A 25258-nucleotide genomic window follows, 5' to 3' on the forward strand; every position below is an offset into this window, starting at 1 on the left:
TCTGCATTTAGCCTTAATTTATGAGCATGAGTGTAGTTGCCCATGTCATTGCCACATGCGTGGGTTGTCGGTTGCGGAGGCCCGTTGCTAAGAGTGTTCGGTGCACTGTCTGTTCAGACACACTTGTACTCTGCCCAGCATTGACGTATGGCGTTAATTCCGCCACAGTTCGCTACCTGCTGTTTTGCCAGTCTGCCCAGCCTATTGCTTCCGACATCTGTAATGAGGGGTGGCGGCCCAACCCCACTACGTCTTGGAGTGATTTCACCTTGGATTCGCCACATGTTGAAGACACTCATCGCAGTGCTCGTCGAACACACGAGAATTCGTGCAGTTTCCAAAATTTTCGTGCCGAGCGTCCGGGCCATCACAATCAGCCCTCGATCAAATTCAGACAGATCGCACGCTTTCCCAATTCTACACACAGGCAGCACGCTCAGTGATACCACATGCACCGTGCGTGTGTCTGACTAGCAGTCATTCTTCGTCAGGTGAGAGTGCTACCGCCTGGACGAGTTTATATCGATAGTAGATTCGAGGTTATAATGTTTCTGGCTGATCAGTGTACAATGAGTGTTATCATCAGAGTCATAGTGTTTGTACATAAATAAACACCCTAAAAAGAGAAGACACTTAGCATCTGCTTTATAATGATATAACTCCTTCCCTTCAGCCAAGAAGTCACTGACTTGGTCTCGAAACGTTCTTACGTAAATTCACAAAATTCGAAACAGCCTAACCTGTCGCACAAAATTTTGCTTCCCTTCACACATTTTTCCCAGGCATTCAAACTTGGCCATCACATTCAGAAAACCTTTACTAAAGGTACTGCAATTAAGGAAAATTAATGATTATACAGTAAGTCGCCTGCAGACGATTTGCAAGCCTCCCCGTTAGCTGATTGCGATGTTAGATTCAGTGTAACGATGTCATGTGTGGTCTATATCGTCTGCAGTCTTATCACGAATGCCTCGTACATCAAAAAAATTTGGTGCGCGAATCAGCCAATGATCTGATTGTCCCTAGCTTAGAGAAGTTGAAATTCATAGAAATTCAGTTTGTGAATGATGGAATAGTGTGAGCGATGATGAAAGTAGTGAAGATCAGGTACACTTCCTTCTTTAGGAATACTGCGCAACTGCTGTCCTGGTCATTAAATAAGAAGCCACCACTGATAGAGGAATGACTTTAATTTGACGCCTTTCGGGTAGAACCCATGCTCAGATAGTCATGAACTTTTTGGTCATCAGATTTATACAGACAGTAAATGAAACTTCCTGGCAGATTAAAACTGTGTGCTGGACCGAGACTCGAACTCGGGACCTTTGCCTTTCCCGGGCAAGTGATCCACCATCTGAGCTACCCAAGCACGACTCACGACCTTACAGCTTCAATTCTGCCAGTACCTCGTCTCCTACCTTCCAGACTTTACAGAAGCTCTTCTGCGAACCTTGCAGGAGGTTGGAAGGTAGGAGACAAAGTACTGGCGGAAGTAAAGTTGTGAGGACGGGTCTTGAGTCGTGCTTGGGTAGCTCAGATGGTAGAGTTCGAGTCTCGACTCGGCACACATTTTTAATCTGCCAGGAAGTTTCATATCAGCGCACACTCCGCTGCAGAGTGAAAATCTATTCTGGAGACAGTATATAACAAACAAAGCTATCTATATATCTGATCACCACGGTGTTCACGACCATTTTAGGATGGGTTCTACCCGAAACGCGTCAAATAAAGTCATTAATTTATCACTTGGTGGCTTTTTATTTAGTGACCAATTCAGCAATTGTATTAATCTGCAATGTGGTCACATTCTTTCTGCTCGCCTTTATACAATTACAAGACACTAAGACACTCCCTTCGCGTTATGTAGAGAATGACAGATTCCTTAGCCGCCTGCTGCAAACGCCTCAGCTGCCCATCCCATAACTCCGCCGTTTGTGGCCACAGGTAAACCACCGCCGACGTCATCGCCACCGCCACCGCCAGTGACTGCACCGCTCTGCCACCTCCGCTGCCTCCGCCGCCCCGCCGCCCCCGTCACCATCTTGAAGCAGCTCCTATACGCGCTTGCTGTGCTCCTGTGGGACTCTCGACTGCAGCAGGTGTACAGAAGAGCTATTCAGCAAAAGGACATGGAACTTTCAGAGCCGACGAAGAAATCGTAACTGTCATAGTGTATCGAAGAGCTAGAAAGGAAGCGACGTCGATGAGTGTTGGTAACGTAGCAGTGAGGTAAGGAAGAAGAGATGCAGTGTTGAGGAGAGGACACCGATGAAGGGGGGAGTAGCGGACTCGCCGCGGTGCAGTGGTCGCCGTCGAGCGCTCGGCGCGTGGAGTGACCGATGAACTAGGAGGCCGCGCCGCCAGTGGGAGGCTGGGACCGTGGCTAGCGAGTGCGAGGAGCGCCCGGCGCCGGCGCCGCCCCCGCAGCCGCTGTGCGCGGCGGCGGCCGCGAGGCTCCACGGCGGCTGGCGGCGGCCCCCGGCTAGCGGGCAGCCCTCCGCCCCAAGCGCCACGGCCAAGCTGCAGCTCTGCCTGCGGCCGCCCGCCGGGGGCGGCGGGGGCGGCGGCGGCGGCTTCGGCCAGCGCGTCGCTGACCTGCCCGGCGGGCCCCCGCCGCCCGAAGACGGCGCCTTCCTGGCGACGCCGCTCAAGCCGGGCCCCGGCGCCAGCCCCGCGGGGGCGGCGTCGGCGTCGGCGGCGGCTCAGGCGCGCGTGCAGCGGCGGCGCGGAGGCCTGGGGCGAGACGTGCGCGGCAGCCCCCGCCTCGGCGGCCGGGATCCCGCGCCCTGCCCCCGCGCCGCCCCCGCCGCCCCTCGCATCGCGCCCACCGCTGCCGCCGCCGCCGCCGCCACCACCACCGCCCACGCCACGCACGCCCCCGCGCAGTCTCCGCCGCCCGACAGCGAGCAGGGCGATCCGCCTCCCAGGAAGGTGCGCCGGCCCTTCTACCGGCGCTTCCTCAGCTACGTAAAGCAGGCGTGGACCGGCGTCAAATTCGCTCTAGGTAACTCTCACCCAGCATATTTCCTGTCTTTTCTTACTCTTTCGTAAGAAAGATTTATTACCCAATGGTGTCACAACAACAAACTCAGGAGAGTCGAAAACAAAACAACATACACATTACTCTAAGGATCACAATAAATGATTCCTTCAGTTAAAATAGGGAACAAGAACGTCGAACGAGCATAGGTAACACCCTTTCTTGGGGTACACATGATAATATATTGAATTTCCACGAAAACATAAGGCTTACAACAGACAAAGCAGAAAAAATACTGCCAATGATAAAATCTGGGTAAAATTATTTATTTCTAAAAAGGACAGCAGTACCCAGTTTCAGGACACGTGTTCTATCTTCAGGTGTATATGTAAAATTTTAAATGAGTATTAATACCTAACCACGTGGTTAAGATAATCTCATTCTGGAAACATCCCCCAGGCTGTGGCTAAGCCATGTCTCCGCAATATCCGTTCTTCCAGGAGTGCTTATTCTGCAAGGTTCGCAAGTGAGCTTCTGTGAAGTTTGGAAAGTAGGAGACGAGGTACTGGCGGAAGTAAAGCTGTGAGGAGGGGTTGTGAGTCGTGCTTGGGTAGCTCAGATGATAGAGCACTTGCCCGCGAAAGGCAAAGGTCCCGAGTTCGAGTCTTGGTCCGGCACACAGTCTTAATGTGCCAGGAAGTTCAAGATAATCAAAGCTAAACGGGCAATAAGCTAACAATAGACATACACTACACTTACACTGCACAGAAACAGAAATGCGTATATACACAGCAACAAGAGACCAAGAACAACGACCGCAATTAAATACATCTTCAGACAGTATTTCAGAACGAACACATGAAGAATATTTGCAACGTAACAACAATCTGAAGAGGGTGGACAGTGACACCCACAGTAACAGCGACAACAGCAACACTGAAGAGGAACTGGAGGAGGAGGAAGATGAGATGTATCAGTAAAGAAGCCAGCTATAATTATGAATCAGACATAACATGCCAAAATGCACTGACAAATTATACACATCAATCAAATAACAGTTAAGGATAGCGAACACTAGAGTAAATGAAATGTAAGGTGCTGGCAGTCTAGCCAAGAAAGCAGCCCTTGCTGTACATGGATGTATAGCTAACGTCATTGCGTAGAACCAGCAATACCATTTCTCTACCATTCACTATGCACAATTTTGCTGCGACCGAGGGTCGACAGCTGAACAAACCATACCGAGGAGTCCACCGCCAGTCACAACTGATTATGGCACTAACAAATCTCTGCTCTGTCCTATCATCTTTTCACTTTCTCCTTAAAAGAACAAAATGTTGTTTGCATTTCAGCCTCAAATTATTTTTTATTTTAAAAATCATTTATTCCGTGTCTAATGTTGCAGATAAAAACAAAACAAAAACCACGAAAAGATGACAAACGAAAATTGTAATATGTATGATGATGATGAGTCCCATACTCCCGCGTAGGGGAGAGACGCGGGAGAACCGCGCCGCCTTCTAGGCAAGGTCCTAGTGGAGGTGGTTTGCCATTACCTTCCTCCGACCGTAATGGGGATGAATGATAATGACGAAGACGACACAGTAACACCCAGTCATCTCGATACAGGAAAAATTCCTGACCCCCGCCGGGGATCGAACCCGGGACCCCGTGCTCGGGTAGCGAGAACGCTAGCGCGAGACCACGAGGGGCGGACGTAATATGTGTATGTTTTAAAATACCAGAAACGTCTCTAAATTTGCAGTAAATAAATAAATATTTTTTCGTAAGCAAGGTAGATGAATTGTCATTTTCACTATTCGTATAATCAAGGGTTAGGCACAGTGCGGCTCGTCAGCCGCATGCGGTTCTTGCCTGAGTTTGGCGCGGCTTCTGTTGTCACTTGGCAATCGGGTTGCGCACACGAAAGACAGCAGGTTATCTGCGCAGCTGAGCCGAGCGCGAGCCTGAAAAAGCGCGAAGAATTTCCCCTCATTCTCTAATGGGCCTGCACTCAGTGGCAGCTGGGTGGCAGTACAGACGAAACATTCTCTCCCCGCTTCTGCGCAGCAGGCGGTCGACTCGCTACACTGCTGGACCGGCAGCTGTCACGAACAACAAGCAACATGAACCCAATGCAACACAATCTGTGTCTACCAGACAACATACCATACAGTTAACATCAGTTTCACTTCTTTATATATTCTACCATTATAAACATGTTCAAGCGTAGTATAGTATTGAAAATACAGGCTGCCTGTTTTATCTCGAGACAACCAGATAACTCGAATCCGACCTCTCTTTCGAAAAAAAAATTGGCTCTAGGTGAATAGTTAACAAGACTAAGGGGACATCTGTCTGTGCTAAAACTGGCCAACTCGTAACCACCCATTATACGTTGGCGTGGTTTACTTCCTACTTTCAAATGCGAACCCCTTCATTTCTATTCCATATTGGGATTCTACTCCTAAAAATACAGGGTGACAATTATTGAACTATATGAAAAGAAATCCCCCCATGAACCATAGACCTTGCCGTTGGTGGGGAGACTTGCTTGCCTCAGCGATACAGATCGCCGTACCGTAGGTGCAACCACAACGGAGGGGTATCTGTTGAGAGGCCAGACAAACGTGTGGTTCCTGAAGAGGGGCAGCAGCCTTTTCAGTAGTTGCAGGCTCAACAGTCTGGATGATTGACTGATCTGGCCTTGTAACACTAACCAAAACGGCCTTGCTGTGCTGGTACTGCGTGCAGCTGAAAGCAAGGGGAAACTACAGGCGTAAATTCTCCTGAGGGCCTGCAGCTTTACTGTATGATTAAATGATAATGGCATCCTCTTGGGTAAAATATTCTGGAGGTAAAATAGTCCCCAATTCGGATCTCCAGGCGGGGACTACTGAGGAGGACGTCGTTATCAGGAGAAAGAAAACTAGCATTCTACAGATCGGGGCGTGGAATGTCAGATCCCTTAATCGGGCAGGTAGGTTAGAAAACGGGAAATGGATAGGTTAAAGTTAGATATAGTGGGAATTAGTGAAGTTCGGTGGCAGGAGGAACAAAACTTTTGGTCAGGTGAATACAGGGTTATAAATACAAAATCAAATAGGGGTAATGCTGGAGTAAGCTACTACAAACAGCATAGTGAACGCATTATTGTGGCCAAGATAAACGCGAAGCTCACGCCTACCACAGTAGTACAAGTTTATATGCCAACTAACTCCGCAGATGACGAAGAGATTGATGAAATGTATGATGAGATAAAAGAAATTATTCAGATAGTGAAGGGAGACGAAAATTTAATAGTCATTGGTGACTGGAATTCGACAGTAGGAAAAGGAAGAGAAGGAAACGTAGTAGGTGAATATGTATTGGGGCTAAGAAATGAAAGAGTAAGCCGCCTGGTAGAATTTTGCACAGAGCACAACTTAATCATAGCTAACACTTGGTTCAAGAATCATAAAAGAAGGTTGTATACATGGAAGAAGCCTGGAGATACTAGAAGGTATCAGACAGATGATATAATGGTAAGACAGAGATTTAGGAACCAGGTTTTAAATTGTAAGACATTTCCAGGGGCAGATGTGGACTCTGACCACAATCTATTGGTTATGAACTGTAGATTAAAACTAAAGAAACTACAAAAAGGTGGGAATTTAAGGATATGAGACCTGGATAAGCGGACTAAGCCAGAGGTTGTACACAGTTTCAGGGAGAGCATAAGGGAACAATTGACAAGAATGGGGGAAAGAAATACAGTGGAAGAAGAATGGGTAGCTTTGAGGGATGAAGTAGTGAAGGCAGCAGAGGATCAGTTAGGTAAAAAGACGAGGGCTAGTAGAAATCCTTGGGTAACAGAAGAGATATTGAATTTAATTGATGAAAGAAAATAAAAAAATGCAGTAAATGAAGCAGGCAAAAAGGAATACAAACTTCTCAAAAATGATATCGGCAGGAAGTGCAAAATGGCTAAGCAGGGATGGCTAGAAGACAAATGTAAGGATGTTGAGGCTTGTCTCACTAGGGGTAAGATAGATACTGCCTACAGGAAAATTAAAGAGTCCTTTGGAGAAAAAAAATCACTTCCATGAATATAAAGAGCTCAGATGGAAACCTAGTTCTAAGCAAAGAAGGGAAAGCAGAAAGGTGGAAGGAGTATATAGAAGGACTATACAAGGGCGATGTTCTTGAGGACAATATTATGAAAATGGAGGAGAATGTCGATGAAGATGAAATGGGACATATGATACTGCATGAAGAGGTTGACAGAGCACTGAAAGACCTAAGTCTAAACAAGGCCCCAGGAGTAGAGAACATTGCATTAGAACTACTGACAGCCTTGGGAGAGCCAGGCCTAACAAAACTCTACCATCTGGTGAGCAAAATGTATGAGAGAGGCGAAATACCCTCAGACTTCTAGAAGAATACAATAATTCCAATCCCAAAGAAAGCAGGTGTTGACAGATGTGAAAATTACGGAACTATCAGTTTAATAAATCACGACTGCAAAATACTAACGCGAATTCTTTACAGGCGAATGGAAAAACTGGTAGAAGCCGACCTCGGGGATGATCATTTTGGATTCCGTAGAAATGTTGGAACACGTGAGGCAATACTGACCCTACGACGTATCTTAGAAGAAAGATTAAGGAAAGGCAAACCTACGTTTCTAGCATTTGTAGACTTGGAGAAAGCTTTTGACAATGTTGACTGGAATACTCTCTTACAAATTCTGAAGGTGGCAGGGGTAAAATACAGGGAGCGAAATGCTATTTGCAATTTGTACAGAAACCAGTAGCAGTTATAAGAGTTGAGGGGCATGAAATGGAAGCAGTGGATGGGAAGGGAGTGAGACAGGGTTGTAGACTATCCCCGATGTTGCTCAATCTGTATATTGAGGAAGCAGTAAAGGAAACAAAAGAAAAGCGGAGTTGGAATTAAAATCCGTGGAGAAGAAATAAAAACTTTGAGGTTCGCCGATGACATTGAAATTCTGGACCTGGAAGAGCAGCTGAACAGAATGGACAATGTCTTGAAAGGAGGATATAAGATGAACATCAACAAAAGCAAAACGAGGATAATGGAATGTAGTCGAATTAAATCGGGTGATGCTGAGGGAATTAGATTAGGAAATGAAACATATAAAGTAGTAAAGGAGTTTTCTGTTTGGGGAGCAAAATAACTGATGATGGTCGAAGTAGAGAGGATAGAAAATGTAGACGGGCAATGGCAAGGAAAGCGTCTCTGAAGAAGAGAAATCTGTTAACATCGAGTATTTGTATGGAGTGTAGCCATGTATGGAAGTGAAACATGGACGATAAATAGTTGGGACAAGAAGAGAATAGAAGCTTTCAAAATGTGGTGCTACAGAAGAATGCTGAAGATTAGATGGGTAGGTCACATAACTAATGAGGAGGTATTGAATAGAATTGGGGAGAAGAGGAGCTTGTGGCACAACTTGACTGCAGGAAGGTATCTGTTGGTAGGACATGTTCTGAGACTTCAAGGGAACACCAATTTAGTATAGGAGGGCAGTGTGCAGGGTAAAAATCGTAGAGGGAGACCAAGAGATGAATACACTAAGCAGATTCAGAAGGATGTAGGCTGCAGCACGTACTGAGAGATGAAGTAGCTTGCACAAGATAGAGTAGCATGGAGAGCTGCATCCAACCAGTCTCAGGACTGAAGACAACAACAACAACAACAACAACAACAACAACAACAGTGAAAAGAAAAATTAGTCACAAACTATAGCGTGCACACACTTTGTTCAACATGTAAACGTCGCTACAGATATTCGGGTTTAGGTTATGACATGTTCGATATGCCTGCCATCGTTGGCGATGATCTGGCGCAGACAAATACCGCAATTCTGCATGACCCACCAAAGTGTCTGAACATCGGTGGTGTCGATGACCTGCTGAATGGCTGTTTTCAGTTCAGCATTGGTTTTGGGGTTATTACTGTACACGTTGTATTCAATATTCAAAAAGAAGTCGCACGTATTTAGAGCCGAAGAATATGGCGGCCAATCGAGGCCCATACTAGTGGTCTCTGGGTACACCAGAGGCAGAGTAGTGTCCCCAAAGTGCTCCTCCAGGGAATCAAACACTCTCCTGCTTCGAGGGGGTCGAGCTCCGTCTTACATGAACCACATTTTGCCGAAATCAAGGACACTTTGGATAATGGGGATGAAATCATCTTCCACAACCTTCATAGTCACCGTGCCATCAAGGAATATCGCACCGATTATTCCGTGACTGGACATAGTCACATCGTACAGTCACCCGTTGAGGGCGAAGAGACTTCTCTATTGCGAAATGCGGATTCTCAGTCCCCAAATGCGCCAATTTCGCTTATTGACGAACCCATCCAAATGAAAGTGGGATTTGTCTCTAAACCAAACCATATTAATTTCCATCGTGCCCCGCCGCCAACCGCGCAGTTTTAATGTCCTATCACAAACCGTTCAGAAATCATGACGATTTTATTTCATATAGCTCAATAATTGTCACCCTCTATGTTCGGTTTGCTCGAACCCTTTTTCCCAATCCTGGAAATGGCGGTGTATTCGACAAATAGGAAGTGTGCCTGTTTTCGCAATAAAGAAACGACCCATTTGATTCTACGTTTCATTCACAATGTAAATGTAAACCTTTGTCCTCTAACGGTTAAAATTTATGTTCGTAATTTACTTTAATGTCGCAAATTTGATTGTACCATACACTACGGTTAGCCGTTTCAGTGTCTGGTTAGTAACTAAGTTTAGCGTGATCCAGGAACAACGACGTGGAACTAATAGTTTTCTGTTCCCATCGAGATTCTTGATATCGGTAACTTCCACGCCTTTCACCATAGCGGTGCTTGATTTCGGTGAGTATGTACGGCTGATCCGCCTGTTTCTCTCACTTCACGCACATTTTACCTTATTACACTGGTTGTGATTTGTACTTACCGGTAGCTGCGCAGCGGCCAGCGAGAGAGTTACGGTGGTTCGATGGAAACACACATACCGAAATCAGTCACCCTGATGGCGGGGTTCGAGGGGGGCCACCGAAATTCCGGTGGTTTGGCGACTCACCAGGATCAACCCCGTAGGGAACAAAAAACTATATACCATACAGATAGCTTATTTGCTAGAAATATTAATGTGTATCCATATTATTTATACTGTTCAATCACATTTACAATACTCAGGTAACTTTTGAACATCAGTATCAACACTTACCACACAAAGGTTCACACTTACATATTAAATGAAATGTAGAAGCAAATGTATCGGTTCTTAATCGCAAAAACAGGCACTCTTGATATTTTTCGATTACAGCACCATTTACCACAAATGGGAAACAATGGTTTGAATAAACCGTATGTATTTTCGTATTTCGAATGTACAATAATATGTGGGTCACCATTTGAAAATATGGAGGAGTGGTGGTTACCACAGGCAGATGTCATCTTTCCTAATATTGACTCTTCACCTAGAACATTTTTTTCTTACGATGCGTCGTTCTCGAGATATTTAGGTGTCTCGTGTTAAAACAAACGCCCTGTAGATACACTGAGTGACTGTCACATGTGTCTAATTATGAGCTCAGATATAACAAATCCTCTACAATATAGGACTTTCTCCGGAATACAAATTCAATACACCTACAAAGTGCAGCTGTTTAACATGTGATCGCTATAACGCATACACACGGCAACCTGCGTACCACACAGGCAATACAAGTGATGGATCCCACCGTGATCACGTAGACATGGATACAATTAGATTTTAAATATCCAGAGGTTTTCATGTTTTCTAAATCCACAACAGTTTTAACATAATAAATGTTACATACTTTCGACACATGTCAATTGATACTGAGGTACACAATATGTAAGTAACCTTATATATCTTCTGTAATATACTCATAATGTTCTAATGTCAAGGACATCGATATACGCGTAATTGTTTTTAATCTGTATCAGACTGTATGACTCCGAGAAATCAAAAATTCTTACAAAGATACGAGGGTCACTCGAAAAGAAATGCACACTATTTTTTAAAAAAATCCATCTTTTATTCTACATGTTTGTAAGTTTTACAGTGTGTAGATGCGTCCTTTAGGAGCAATATTTTCATTTCTCCACATAATTTCCATCCCTCTCAACTGCCTTACGCCATCTTGGAACCAGTGCCTGTATACCCGCACGGTAAAATTCTGGACCAACCTGTTGGAGCCACAGTTTGGCAGTGTGCACAAGGGAGTCATCATTTTCAAACCTTGTTCCACAAAGAGTGTCTTTCAGTTTCCCAAAGAGATGATAGTCACATGGAGCCAGGTCAGGACTGTAAGGTGGGTGTTTCAGTGTTGTCCATCCGAGTTTTGTGATCGATTTCATGGTTTTTCGACTCACATGTAGCCGTGCAATACCAAAACATCCTGCTTTTGCCGATGTGGTCGATCACGACTCAGTCGAGCTTGAAGTTTCTTCAGTGTCGCCACATATGCATCAGAATTTATGGTGGCTCCACTTGGCATGATGCCAACAAGCAAGAGTCCTTCGGAATCGAAAATCACCGTAGCCATAACTTTTCCAGCAGAAGGTGTGGTTTTGGATTTTTTTTCTTGGGTGAATTTGCATGATACCACTCCATTGATTGCCTCTTCGCCTCTAGTGAAAAATGATGGAGCCATGTTTCATCACCTGTCACAATCCTTCCAAGAAATTCATCTGCACCATTCTCGTACTGTTCCAAACGTTCGCTGCATACCGGTTTTCTTGTTTCTTTTGTGAGCCACTGTCAACAGCCTGGGAACCCACCTGGCACAAACCTTTTTTAATGCAAACACTTTCAGTTTGCTGCAAACACTTCCTTCCCCTGTCCGAACGTAGCGTGACAATTCGTTCACTGTGATGCGTCTGTCAGCAGTCACCAATTCGTTAACTCTTTGCACATTGTCTGGAGTGTGTGCAGTACGAGGCCAGCCGCAGCGAGGACAATCCTCAATATTGCCGTGCCCGCTTTCAACACGTAACCTGCTTGCCCACCGACTAACTGTACTGCGATCGACAGCAGCCTCTCCATCCACCTTTTTCAACCTCTTGTGGATGTTTCCCACTGTCACGCTTTCACAGCACAGTAATTCTATGACAGCACGCTGCTTCTGACGAACGTCAAATGTAGCAGCCATCTTGAAGACATTCTGTGACGGCGCCACTCACGGGAACAGGTTGAACTAAGTTTGAAAACAAGCGGGAAGGATGTATCTACACACTGTAAAACTTTCACACATGCAGAATGAAAACTGAATTTTTACAAAAATAGGGTGCATTTCTTTTCGAGTGACCCTCGTATTACGTCAGCGTGGCTTAACAAAGATTTTGCGTACAGTCAGAGGTGCTTTATTTTTTGTGGGCTACTTTTTTGTGGGCTACATTATTTATGCTATATCAAGTTGTCGCAACTTCTCTCGCTAATACTACTGACTATTTAAATGGTAGATAATGCTTTAAATTCTGTTTTATATTACTTTGTTGCAAATATAGACTGCAATGTATGTACCAATGAGTATATTTATGAATATGGGAACCCATATTGTCATAAAATTTTTGTACCAAATTTTGATCTCACCTAAACAGTGTGATTCTGCTCATTTTACAACATTCCTCTGCAGCTGTATAAATATTACGAATTTTATTCGCCAATTGCGAATTCTTTTGACGTCAGCTGTGTTAGGTGTCACCTGTTGGTGACACATGAAAATTTGTGTCGGACCGGGACTCGAACTCATGCTCAGATACCTGAAAGCTGGAAATCCTGGTTCAAGTCATCGTCCGCCCAAATTTTCATGTCACCAGTAGGTAATATTTCCATATCCTATACAGATGATGCCAAAAGTGTTCCCAACTGGCGAATACATTTCTGAAGAACTACCGCCCCGTTAGTTTACTTTCTGTTGAGAGGCACCCGCATGCCTTGCTCATACTGTGACATCAAGCAGTCAGGCCTGCAAGATGAGTGCTCTGCCAAGCGAGTGGATTTATTCTTATTTATCGCACAACATCAATGACTGATTATGAGCTCTAGTACTCACAATTAAGCTACAAATTATACTCATATTTGAACATTACGCTACGGAAACGGATAACGCAATCTGACTATTAGTAATTTACACAACTCTGATTGTTCACTATACACTGGCAATACCACATTTTCTTTCTTACTCAGCGGCTTTGATCAATACGTGGCCATCGCACTGAATGTCAATGGCGCACACATTATAAATTCTGGATATCATGACTACACACTATTCGAAGAACAAGGCCACCAATCTTTTTCTTTTCACTATCTCCCTTTTTTTATTCCGATAAATTCTATTATTACATTTTTTTACAATAATTACACATGAGAAACTCTGCCGAGTGGGCATGGCTTTACATTGGTGATTCTCTATCTTATGGTCTCGTAATTATCTAACGCTGCAGTGCACTTTCTGGATAGGATGGTGGATCTTTTGCTATATCTCACACTTCGACTCTCACACCAATCATCACGAAAATTTACTCCAGACTGAGCGGTACAAAAAGGAACATGCATAACCCACTGCCTCTGAACCTATCTTGCTACTTTCCCATGCAAACCACATATACTTAAATTACATCAAATACATCGCACTGGCAACATACATCACAAAGAATAGTCACAACGTTAGAATCACTTCACTTTCAGATTTCCCACTTCAATTAGTATTCATCCCAGTTTCACAAGACACTACCCCACTTCGTAACTTTTCTTTCCTACTACGAACTCTGGAGGCTATATGCATGTCTTCCTGTGCAATGCAAGCCAAGTGGCGTTGCTGGATAGACGGCTGACTCACCTTGATTCTCTCTCAGAGTATTAGAGTTTGAATCCAACGTCAAACGGAAACATAACACGCAAAGTAATATTAAGAACATATTCGTCACACACGCGAGTCCTCAACTGATACCAGGGACGAGTACTTCTCTTTATCCTTTGTCTCATACACAGATTGCGACTCACACATTACTCTCCACGTGGTAGTACTCGTCTCTAATTTCAAGTCCTGCATATGCCATTTCTTAAATATTTCCAACGTATAGTACACACACCAGTAATTCAGCTTAACTTTAGCACTCGCAAGTATTCCAACTTAGTACAAGCACTCGCAAGTATTTCAACTTATTGCTACACGTGGTTTCACTGTGACCGTTGGTTACTTCCTATGATTGCTATGATCCCCTTAATATTACCTGCCTGTCATTTAATTCTACCCCCAAAAGTTCCTGAAATAGAGAAATAATTATTCCAAACTACTCTTAAGTACTTGATATGCATACCATTTTCTCCACTCTTTTGTCTTTACGGAGCACACCTAAAACAGATCTTACCCAAAACAAGATCCAGGGCCAAAGTGCTGAAACATGGCCGTTCTTTAGGTCAGGTCGCACCTCCGTCAAGGTGGGGAGCACCTTGCTACCGTATTGGCCAGCCACATTTCAGGCGCTCAAAGCTCAGGTAAATTTCATCTCTTTGGTTCCACCAAAGGTGACCAAAGGACCGTCTCAAAGATGATCATATATTGCACATTCACTATCTGCAGTTAGCAGACGACCATACATTCATTCATTTCGCAGAGCTCACCAAATTTGATATAGGGATTTATTTTGTGGGAGTGCACATGTGATCAATTAAATAAATAAATTGTTCTTCCTTCCTACACTGGTATCCGGCTTTGGTGTATTAAGTGAAATTGAGTTATTACTACAAAAAATATGTTGTTCTGACAAGAATAACTAAGAATGTTGTACCTATTTTCAATGTCGGGCGGTACTGTACCCTTTCACCGTTATATATAAAGTGTTCACTAAAGTCCTGGTAAGTCGCATTAAAATGGTAGTGGAGATTATACAGCTCATAGAACAAGCTGGATTCCGAAGCGGTTTCAATACAATTGACCATATAAACACAAGCGTGAGGTAATTAGTCGAGCCAATAAGTATGAAATGCCACTATGCATAATAGCCTTCATTGATTTCGAGAAAGCCTTCGATTCTCTCAGCCACACTGCAGTGATACAAACACTGGCCGAGCAAGGAGTGTAAAAAATATATATAAACATATTGTGCAACATTTATGACACGTCAGTAGCATCAATCAACATAGGAAAAAACAAGTGCGAATTTCCCATTGGAAAAGGAGTAAAGCAGGGCGATCCTATATCTCCGAAGTTATTTATAGTAGTTCTCGAGTTCCCTATGTCCAAAATTATTTGGAAGAACGGAGGAATAAAGATAAATGGTAAAAGGCTCATCCACAGTAAGATGGAAATGCAGTCCTCTATAAAAGACTTAACACATCGTTGATCGTTGGAATTAAAGTAAATCACTCTAAACCTAAGGTTATGCATAATAAGTGGGTAGCTGCAGGACAAGTAACACCGAACGGCAACATTCTAAACAATTTTACAGAATACATTTATCTGGGGCAATTAATTGACAGAAAAAGGGATTTGAAACCTGAAATTTTTCGTCGAATTAAACTGGATTGGAGGGCCTGCGGAAGGAATGCAACAGTTTTCAAATCTAACATGCCAGTCTACTTAAAGAAGACAGTTTTTGATCAATGTGTCCTGCTGGTTTTAACGTATGGGTGTGAAACTTGGACTTTAAATGAATTTTTCAAAATGAAACTTAGAACTGCTCAGAGAGCTATGGAAAGGTCAATGTTAGAGCTCACTAAGAAAGATCGACAGAAAATTGAAGACATTCGAGCAATAACAGGAGTAAAAGATATTATAGAACGGGTTAAGACTCTAAAATGGCAGTGGGCAGGACATATTGCACGAACGAAGGACGGAAGAGTGGAGTCCCAGAGGAAAACGAAGACCACCAGGGAGACCACCTGATCGCTGGGATAAGGTACTCAGGAAAGTTGCGGACTTCAACCGGCAGAAGACAGCAGCTGACAGAGATGCATGAAAAAACCTCTTAAAAATGTATTTAATAACTTAAAGAGGCTATATCTTGTATAGATTGAATTAGCTGAACAATAAATAAATAAATCAATGTGATTGAAAACTTATGTATTTTCTAGCATTAGCAAGTAAAAACTCACAAAATTTGTGTTTCGATTTTCTGATTGCAATAGAACCAAAAAAGACGATAACATGGTAAGAGAGGTCGAACAATACGCACACATATATAATATAAATTACCAATATCAGTACTGCATTTGATAATGAGAATAAATTCTCGAAACGCCATTTTATGCAGAAGTAAAGACGTTACTGTTGTAGTGTTCTAATATTTAAATTAATAGGCTACATGACGTTTGGTGATGATTTTCTTAGAATTCATCAGAGTGAAAACTGACACGTTATGTTAAACGGTTCCGGAAGCACTGGAGGTGAACAACTTCGATAAATTACCCCATGTGTCTAGGTCACAATTGGAACTGAGATTATTAATTATTGTTACTTGCTTTAAAATCCACAAAAAGTAAAATTTTTAATTAATATTTGTCAGGAGTTGCCTTTCCGTTCATCTCTCGTCTACAACATCTTCTGACGGCTGAAGAGCTTCTACAAAACAATATCACCTACCGTCTCCGCGCGGAGTGGCCGCGCGGTTAGAGGCGCCACGTCACGGATTGCGCGGCCCCTCCCGCCGGAGGTTCGAGTCCTCCCACGGGCCTGGATGTGTGTGTTGTTATTGGCATAAGTTAGTTTAAGTAGTGTGCAAGTCTAGAGCCTGATGAGCTCGGCTGTTTGCTCCCATAGGAATTCACACAGACATTGGAACATTTTTGAACCTACGTTCAGAGGGGCTATTGATTTATATGTTACAAATGTAACTTTTCAAGAGCTGTGTTTTGTGTGCAACTATTGAGCGAGCCAGTGGTATAAAGATGTTTCCTAGGAATATGAGAACAATTCTGTAAGTTTACATCCATTAGTGACTGGTGATAAAAGTTTTAACTGTACTAGCCGACCTGAGTGGCTGAGCGGTTCTAGGCGCTACAGTTTGGAACCGCGCGACCGCTACGGTCGCAGGTTCGAATCCTGCCTCGGGCATGGATGTGTGTGATGTCCTTAGGTTAGTTAGGTTTAAGTAGTTCTAAGTTCTAGGGGACTTATGACCTCAGCAGTTGAGTCCCATAGTGCTCAGAGCCATTTGAAGCCATTTTTTTTTAACTGTACTAGAGTTCATCTTTTCAGAACAATTCCGTGTAAATATTATCGACATTTGCTATTACAAGTGTTCACCATGGGTTACATGTTTCATATAGCAAGTTATCTTCAGTAATCTTTCGTATTTATTTTTAATTACCAGTAAAAGCTTTGTGGTTGTCACTTCGACTCCATAGTGTATGGTAAATCGTTGTATATGCTTTTGTCTTGTTGCTGACTGACAAAATGTATGTTCACTTTCGAATCATATCTTTTTTCCAATATTTGTAATATACAGGGTGATCAAAAAGTCAGTATAAATTTGAAAACTTAATAAACCACGGTATAATGTAGATAGAGAGGTAAAAATTGACACATATGCTTGGAATGACATGGGGTTTTGTTAGAACCAAAACAAAGTTCACAAACTGTCCGACAGATGGCGCGTGAAAGAGATCTTGCGCGCGTCGTTTGGTGATGATCGTGTGCTCAGCCGCCACTTTTGTCATGCTTGGCCTCCCAGGTCCCCAGACCTCAGTCCGTGCGATTATTGGCTTTGGAGTTACCTGAAGTCGCAAGTGTATCGTGATCGACCGACATCTATAGGGATGCTGAAAGACAACATCCGACGCCAATGCCTCAACATAACTCCGGACATGCTTCACAGTGCTGTTCACAACATTATTCCTCGACTACACCTATTGTTGAGGAATGATGGTGGGCATATTGAGCATTTCCTGTGAAGAACATCATCTTTGCTTTGTCTTACTTTGTTATGCTAATTATTGCTATTCTGATCAGATAAAGCGCCATCTGTCGGACATTTTTTGAACTTTTGCATTTGTTTGGTTCTAATAAAACCCCATGTCATTCCAAGAATGTGTGTCAATTTTTACCTCTCTATCTACATTATTCCGTGATTTTTCAGTTTTCAAATTTATACTGACTTTTTGATCACCCGGTATTATTATGATTGTTGGAAAATGATAGGACTTTCTTCTTATTAAAATATTAATATACCGCTGAAAAATTATAATTATTATAAACAGGAGTACTCTGTGTTCAGTTTTCGTCATTATTATCGTTTTTTTTATGTAATAGTCTCGATTCCGAACTTAAGTGTTGGATTTAACTGAGGATTCTGCTCTCGAATTTGATACAGTAGTGTGGTGACTACACAACATATTTTGCTGTAGGACCTTAGTACTTTGGAGCACGGGTATCAAAGTGCTGTAGGCTATAGAGCCAAAAAACGAATACCAGATGTACGTTTCTCCTAAACGTCCGTCAAATCAAAGGAGTAGTCGTTTCAAAATCGTTATTGAGTTCATTTCCCAGCAAACAACCATCAATAATTTAAAAAAAAATGGTTGAAGAGATTCGACTGAGGCTGCAAGTAAAACTCATGGGAAGTGTCTCATCAGTGTTTACTTGGGGATCACAAATTATCAGTGGTTCTGGAGCAGTGATCCCTACCTTTCTAAGGCCGTCACCTCTGAAAGAGAGCAGATGTTAGCCAGCATTCCCAACAAACTGTATTGCTAAATAAACATTAGATTAATAAAAGCATTTAGCCGGCCGGGGTGGCCGAGCGGTTCTAGGCGCTACAGTCTGGAACCACGCGACCGCAACGGTCGCAAGTTCGAATCCTGCCTCGGGCATGGATGTGTGTGATGTCCTTAGATTAGTTAGGTTTAAGTAGTTCTAAGTTCTAGGGGACTGATGACCACAGCAATTAAGTCCCATAGTGCTCAGAGCCACTTGAACCATTTGAATAAAAGCATTTTTGTACATTCCTGTTTGTAAAATGAGTAAAGACAAATAACAATTAGTTAAGTTTGAGACAAATAAAATTCATATATTTTCGAACCGAGAGATGTTTAATCAAAAAACTGTTGGTACTACTTATATCTAACAACCTTTCTGTATCCAATTCGTTGTCAACAAATGCACATTGTAAGTCAATGCTCGAATTTCGTTGAACTACTCGCTTTTGTTTCCATTGCTGTCGTTGTCTTCCACACCTGTAGGTTGTAGCAAATGAGATGAACATTTTGAATCCTTTTGTGAAAATAATATAAATTTGCCACCAACCTTTCGCCAAAATGTTGCAATGTTTATCAAAACTTGTATATTGGCTTCGCAGAGTCCCACGAATTGAACTTTGGCTTGAATTCTACCGTTTCAAAACGCACCTTCACTCTCTAAAAATTGTCTTAGAACCTAGTCATGTAGTTGGTTTCAGAAAAGACGAGTCGTATCGCACTATTGGCAGGGAGGCTACGAGGAGTTGTTCAGCTGCCTAGTAGGAAATGGTTGCCTGCCCCTGAGCGCAATAGCCCCTGTCCTCACGATGTATAAGAGATGTTTGTTGAGTGTAGGTTACTGTAATAGGAGAGTGTATAGTATGTGAGCGGTTAGCATGTCTGACTGCCTTCCATCGCACCTGGAATTTTTCTTTGGTGGGAGGACTGGAACTGGATACACTCAACCTCCTGGTACCAGCTGTAGAGCTACTTGACCGATTAGTAATGGCACCAGGCTTGCTAACCCAATAACGGCCAGGAGTGCAATGTACTGACCTCCCATGCCTCCATAATGCATCCACATAACGCCATTGGCTGATGACATAGTGGTCGGCTGGCCTGTTTGTCCCATATTGTAATATTTGTATTGAGAGAGTGGAGAGGGTGAATGGAGTTGCTGGTATCTACACTATTGGCCATTAAAATTGCTACACAACGAAGATGACGTGCTACAGGCGCGAAATTTAACCGACAGGAAGAAGATGCTGTGATATGCAAATGATTAGCATTCACACAAGGTTGGCGCCGGTGGCGACACATACAAAGTTCTGACATGAGAAAAGTTTCCAACCGATTTCTCATACACAAACAGCAGTTGACGGTGCATCACAGACAGGAGTGCCTGCGATGATGTACTCAACGACGAACCTGGGTGCACGAATGGCAAAACGTCATTTTTTCGGATGAATCCAGGTGCTGATTACAGCATCATGATGGTCGCATCCGTGTTTGGCGACATCGAGGTGAACGCACACTGGAAGCGTGTATTCGTCATCGCCATACTGGCGTATCACCCGGCGTGATGGTATGAGGTGCCATTAGTTACACGTCTCGGTCACCTCTTGTTCGCATTGACGGCACTTTGAACAGTGGACGTTACATTTCAGATGTGTTACGACCCGTGGCTCTACCCTTCATTCCATCCCTGCGAAACCCTACATTTCAACAGGATAATGCACGACCGCATGTTGCAGGTCCTGTACGGGCCTTTCTGAACACAGAAAATGTTCGACTGCTGCCCTGGCCAGCACATTCTCCAGATCTCTCACCAACTGAAAAGGTCTGGTCAATGGTGGCCGAGCAACTGGCTCGTCACAATACGCCAGTCACTACTCTTGATGAATTGTGGTATCTATCGCGTTGAAACTGCATGGGTAGCTGTACCTGTACAAGCCATCGAAGCTCTGTTTGACTCAATGCCCAGGCGTATGAAGGCCGTTATTACGGCCCTAGTTGGTTGTTCTGGGTACTGATTTCTCCGGATCTATGCAGCGAAACTGCGTGGAAATGTAATCACATGTCAGTTCTAGTATAATATATATGTCCAATGAATACCCGTTTATCATCTGCATTTATTCTTGGTGTAGCAATTGTAATGGCCAGTAGTGTATCTCACCCCCTCTGAATAGCACGAACGGGACTCACAGAGCTTAACGTCCCCATATGATGGAAGGATCACAATCAGTGTTCTGATATACCCTCACTTCAAGAGACACTGAAAAGAGATTTAGAATTTAATCCAGGTCATCGATGTTTTATGGGACGGTTTTCCAAAAAACAGCTTAGACTACGAAGTCAATTCAAATTACAAGTGTCACATGGAAGTGTGCACGTAACTGAAACAAATACCAGTGATTGTGAAGTTAGTAAGTACTTCTTCATTTCTGTATGGTGGTGAAAGCTACAGGTAGTTTTTCTGTGAGGTGAACCCACTCACTAAATGTTAGAATGCCACAGGGGCAGAACAGCAAGTGGGTCATAAAACAATTTTTCTCTAAAAGGCAGAGTGCCTGACAGTTATACAGTGCTGTTCGGGACATAGATCGGTGCCCCAGTGACAGCCGCGCCAGAGGACAGGTGACTGAACTCGGCAAGTTTTAGACTCGCCTTGTGAGAAGCAGAAAAAAGGAGCGCATTCTAAAAAGATAGGTATCTGCACTGGGATGGGAAAACAAGAGACGCTCAGAGGAAGAAGAATCTGCTAGACTCAAAAGAGGTTGGCAGTAACTGATGTAAAAGTTTCGCAAGGCATCCCGAGACTGGCTCAACAAAATTATTTGTGCAGCAGGAATGAGAACTCGCGAGTCTTTATGTGCAGCTGCATCATTGGGCGAACGTCAAGCTAACCTCAAAATGCAAGGGAGTTTCTGATTTCTGCAGCCATTCTCGGCATTTCAATTTTAGAACGATGGTAAGCATGTGCAGCAGTCGTGCACGATGTGACAAGGTGGATTCGAAGTCATTTGTTTTGAGTTTGAGTTTTGATTTTTGAGTTAATTGAGGCTCTTAGCTAGCTGAACTCAACATGCGTTTATGCAAGAGAACTGGTGCTCGTAAGTACTTTTCTGGGTACTTCCTGCGATCTGTTGGATAATTCAGCAGTGACTGGCAGTTTATGTGGATGCAGCTAATTGTACATCATTATCGTTATTTCGTTTCCTATACTGCCCACCTGCGCGAAGGTATTATTGTGTATCCACTTGAACCACTGTCCACATAATAATTACTGGTATTATACTAGCTGCGCACTTATCAGTAGTTTTGCTTGTTATTTATAAATAACTGGGTGTATACTGGTATAAATATCTGTGTGTGATGTATATACACTAAGACACCAAAGAAACTAGTATAAGCATGAGTATTCAAATAAAAAGATATCTGCTGCGGTGTGCAGCGCTTATATAAGACAACAAGTGTCTGGCGTAGTTGTTAGATCGATTAATTCTGCTACAGTGGCATGTTATCAAGGTTTAAGTGAGTTTGTACGTGGAGTTATAGTCGGCGCACGAGCGATGGGACACAGCATCTCCGAGGTAGCGATTTTCCCGTAGGACCATTTCACGAATGTACCGTGAATATCAGGAATCCGGTAAAACGTCAAATCCCCGACATCGCTGCGGCCGGAATAAGATTCTGCAAGAACGGGACCAACGATGACTGAAGAAAATCGTTCAACGTAACAGAAGTGCTACCCTTCAGCAAACTGCTGCAGATTTCAATGCTGGGTCATCAACAAGCGTCAGGGTGCGAGCCATTCAGCGAAACATCATCGACGTGGGCTTTCGGGGCCGAAGGCCCACTCGTGTACCCTTTACACGACACAAAGCTTTACGCTTCGCCTGGGCCTGTCGACACCGACATTGGACTGTTGATGACTGGAAAATATGCTGCTTGGTCGGACGAGTTTCGTTTCAAATTGTATCGAGCAGAGGGACGTGTACGGGTATGGAGAAAGGCTCATGAATGCATGGACCCTGCATGTCAGCAGGGGACTTCAAAGCTGGTAGTGGCCCTGCAGTGGTGTGAGGCGTGTGCGGTTGTAGTGATATGGGATCCCTGATACGTCTAGATACGACTCTGGCAGGTGACACGTACGTAAGCATCCTGTCTGATCACCTGCGTCCATTCATGTCCATTGTGCATTCCGACACACTTGCACAATTCCAGCAGGACAATTCGAAACCCCACACACCCAGAATTGCTACAGAGTGGCTCCAGGAACACTCTTCTGAGTTTAAGAACTTCCGCTGGCCACCGAACTCCCCATACATGAACATTATTGAACAAATCTGGGATGCCTTGCAATGTGCTGTTCAGAAGAGGTCTCCAGCCCTTCGTACTCTTACGTATTGTGGACAGCCCTGGTGGATTCGTGATTTCAGTTCCCTCGAGCACTACTTCAGACATCAGTCGAGTCCATGCCACGTCGTGCTGCGGCGCTCCCGCGTACTCACTTGTGACCTACACGATGTTGGGCAGGTTTACCAGTGTCTCTGGCTCTTCAGTGTATGTTTGTAGTGCTGGTGGATAGGTACATAATGAATGAATTCTCTGAGTATTCAAAACTGTCTCTACAGCGTACATCCTTGATGTGAGTATCTGGTGGAAGGAAAGAGCGAAGTCTAGATTAAATTTGACCTTGTATTCAAAAAGTCGCTGAATAAACTGGCGCGTTGACTTACGCATCCCAATCAAATAAATTCATTTGAAAGCATGCATTATATTTTCTATTTAAAAATAAAAAACATCGGTTCATTGTATTCGTACGTAAGTAGATTTTATAGGGGTTCTTCCGGGCCACCTAGTACTGGAAGTGAGATTTTGCCACCAGAGAAACACATAACTACCGTTTCTTCCGTCAGTTCCAACTAATGACAGTGCCTACATTTTTGATCTTTTTTAAGATGACAAATCTATGATTAACATAGTCTGTTAACTGATCACAATGAAATGCAGCGTCACTAAAATCCTCCCACGTCCTGCAGCGAAAGCCACGCGTCTCTCTGTTTGTCGTATAGCCTTTAAATGATGCGGTCGTTGTGAGTCTTAGAGCGTCTCGCTAGCTATAAGAGATGCATCGCGTTCAGCATAAAAAATGCGACTGGTTTGTGAGTCTCCTGCTGTGTCTGTAGCCCTTACGGCGTGCATCTTAGGTCCGGCGGATCTGAGATTGCTCTGACGTTTGTTGCTTTGGAGTAACTATCGCAGCTCCATGCACTAAATCAGATTTACGTTTTCGAGGCATACAGTAGTAGTTTTATACTTGGTTCTCGGGGCTATCGTCGGAGTTTATTGTTGGATCTCCACAAAAACTCTCCAGCTACGCCAGGATGGGAAGCAAGTCAGTATCATAACCAGCGCGCGCACGGTAACGTTGGATACGCACTGTCACAAAAACACAAAGAGTCTTCGACAATCGCACCTGCGTCATCTGCATCGTGCTCACTGATACCATAATTAAAAATGTTAATAACACTCAAAAAGATAGTAAAACTTTCTAATGTAGCCTATGATCTTCCTCGGGGTTCAAGCCATCTCCATGCGAAACTTGATCGGAATCGGTTCAGCGGCAGAGTCCTGGAAACATAACAGACAGAGTTACTTTCGCATTTAGTAATATTGGTATTAATAAGGAAGTATGGATTAAACACGGTGAGAATGTATAAGCGTTGTATTGATTACGTTGAATCATATTACGTGGATCACATGATCCAATAAAACCACTTTCACAAATATAATGTTCAATAGCCAAAGAGTAAATAGTTTTCAGAGAGTAATTATTATTCCAAATTTGCCGTTATATTGTTCAAATCAATAAATGTTTTACTATACACATTCTAAAGTAGCTTATGTTCTTCCTCAGCTTTCAAGCTATCACCATATGTGCTGATGATACAAGCATCATTGTTAATCCAGTAAAAGAAACTCCAATTGAAAATGATACAAATAAGGTCTTTGGAAAAGTCATTAATTGGTTTTCTGCAAATGGGCTTGCTCTATACTTTGAAAAAAGACAGTACATCCAATTTTCTGCTGCAAAAAGTACAGTTCCTTCAATAAATATTACACATCAACAGAAGTCAGTAGACAGGGTCGAGCATACTAAGTTTTTGGGTGTACATATAAATGAGAATCTCAATTGGAAAATTCACATTTTGGATCTTCTATAGCGACTAGGTTCAGCAACTTTTGCAATCAGAATAATTGCCAATTTTGAGGATATAGAAATAAGTAAGCTAACATACTTTGCACACTTTCACTCTCTGATGTCACACGGAATAATATTTTGGAATAACTCAACATTTAGACAAAAAGTATTCACTGCTCAAAAGAAAGTGGTTAGAATAATATGTGGGGTTCATAGTCGCACATCTTGTAGGCATCTTGATTGGGATTTCTTACAACGGCCTCACTGATGAAATTTGTTTTCAACAACATGGACCAGTCTAAAAATAACAGTGACATTCATGATTATAATACCAGAAAAAAGAAAGACTTACACTATCCTTTAC

The 25258-nt window shown here is 43.2% G+C and overlaps 1 protein-coding gene across 1 annotated transcript in view; it reads left to right on the forward strand.

The window, feature by feature from the left end:
• The first annotated feature begins 2203 nt into the window (after nucleotides 1-2203).
• LOC126482191 (uncharacterized) overlaps nucleotides 2204-25258 on the forward strand; it is a 356492-nt gene continuing 333437 nt past the window's right edge. Inside the window, exons 1-2 of the mRNA XM_050106170.1 lie at nucleotides 2204-2229; nucleotides 2349-3004. Of these exons, the coding sequence (XP_049962127.1) occupies nucleotides 2204-2229; nucleotides 2349-3004 (682 nt within the window). The remainder of the gene's footprint in view (nucleotides 2230-2348; nucleotides 3005-25258) is intronic.

The sequence above is a fragment of the Schistocerca serialis genome, chromosome 5 (assembly GCF_023864345.2).
Source record: "Schistocerca serialis cubense isolate TAMUIC-IGC-003099 chromosome 5, iqSchSeri2.2, whole genome shotgun sequence".
Lineage (NCBI taxonomy): Eukaryota > Metazoa > Arthropoda > Insecta > Orthoptera > Acrididae > Schistocerca > Schistocerca serialis.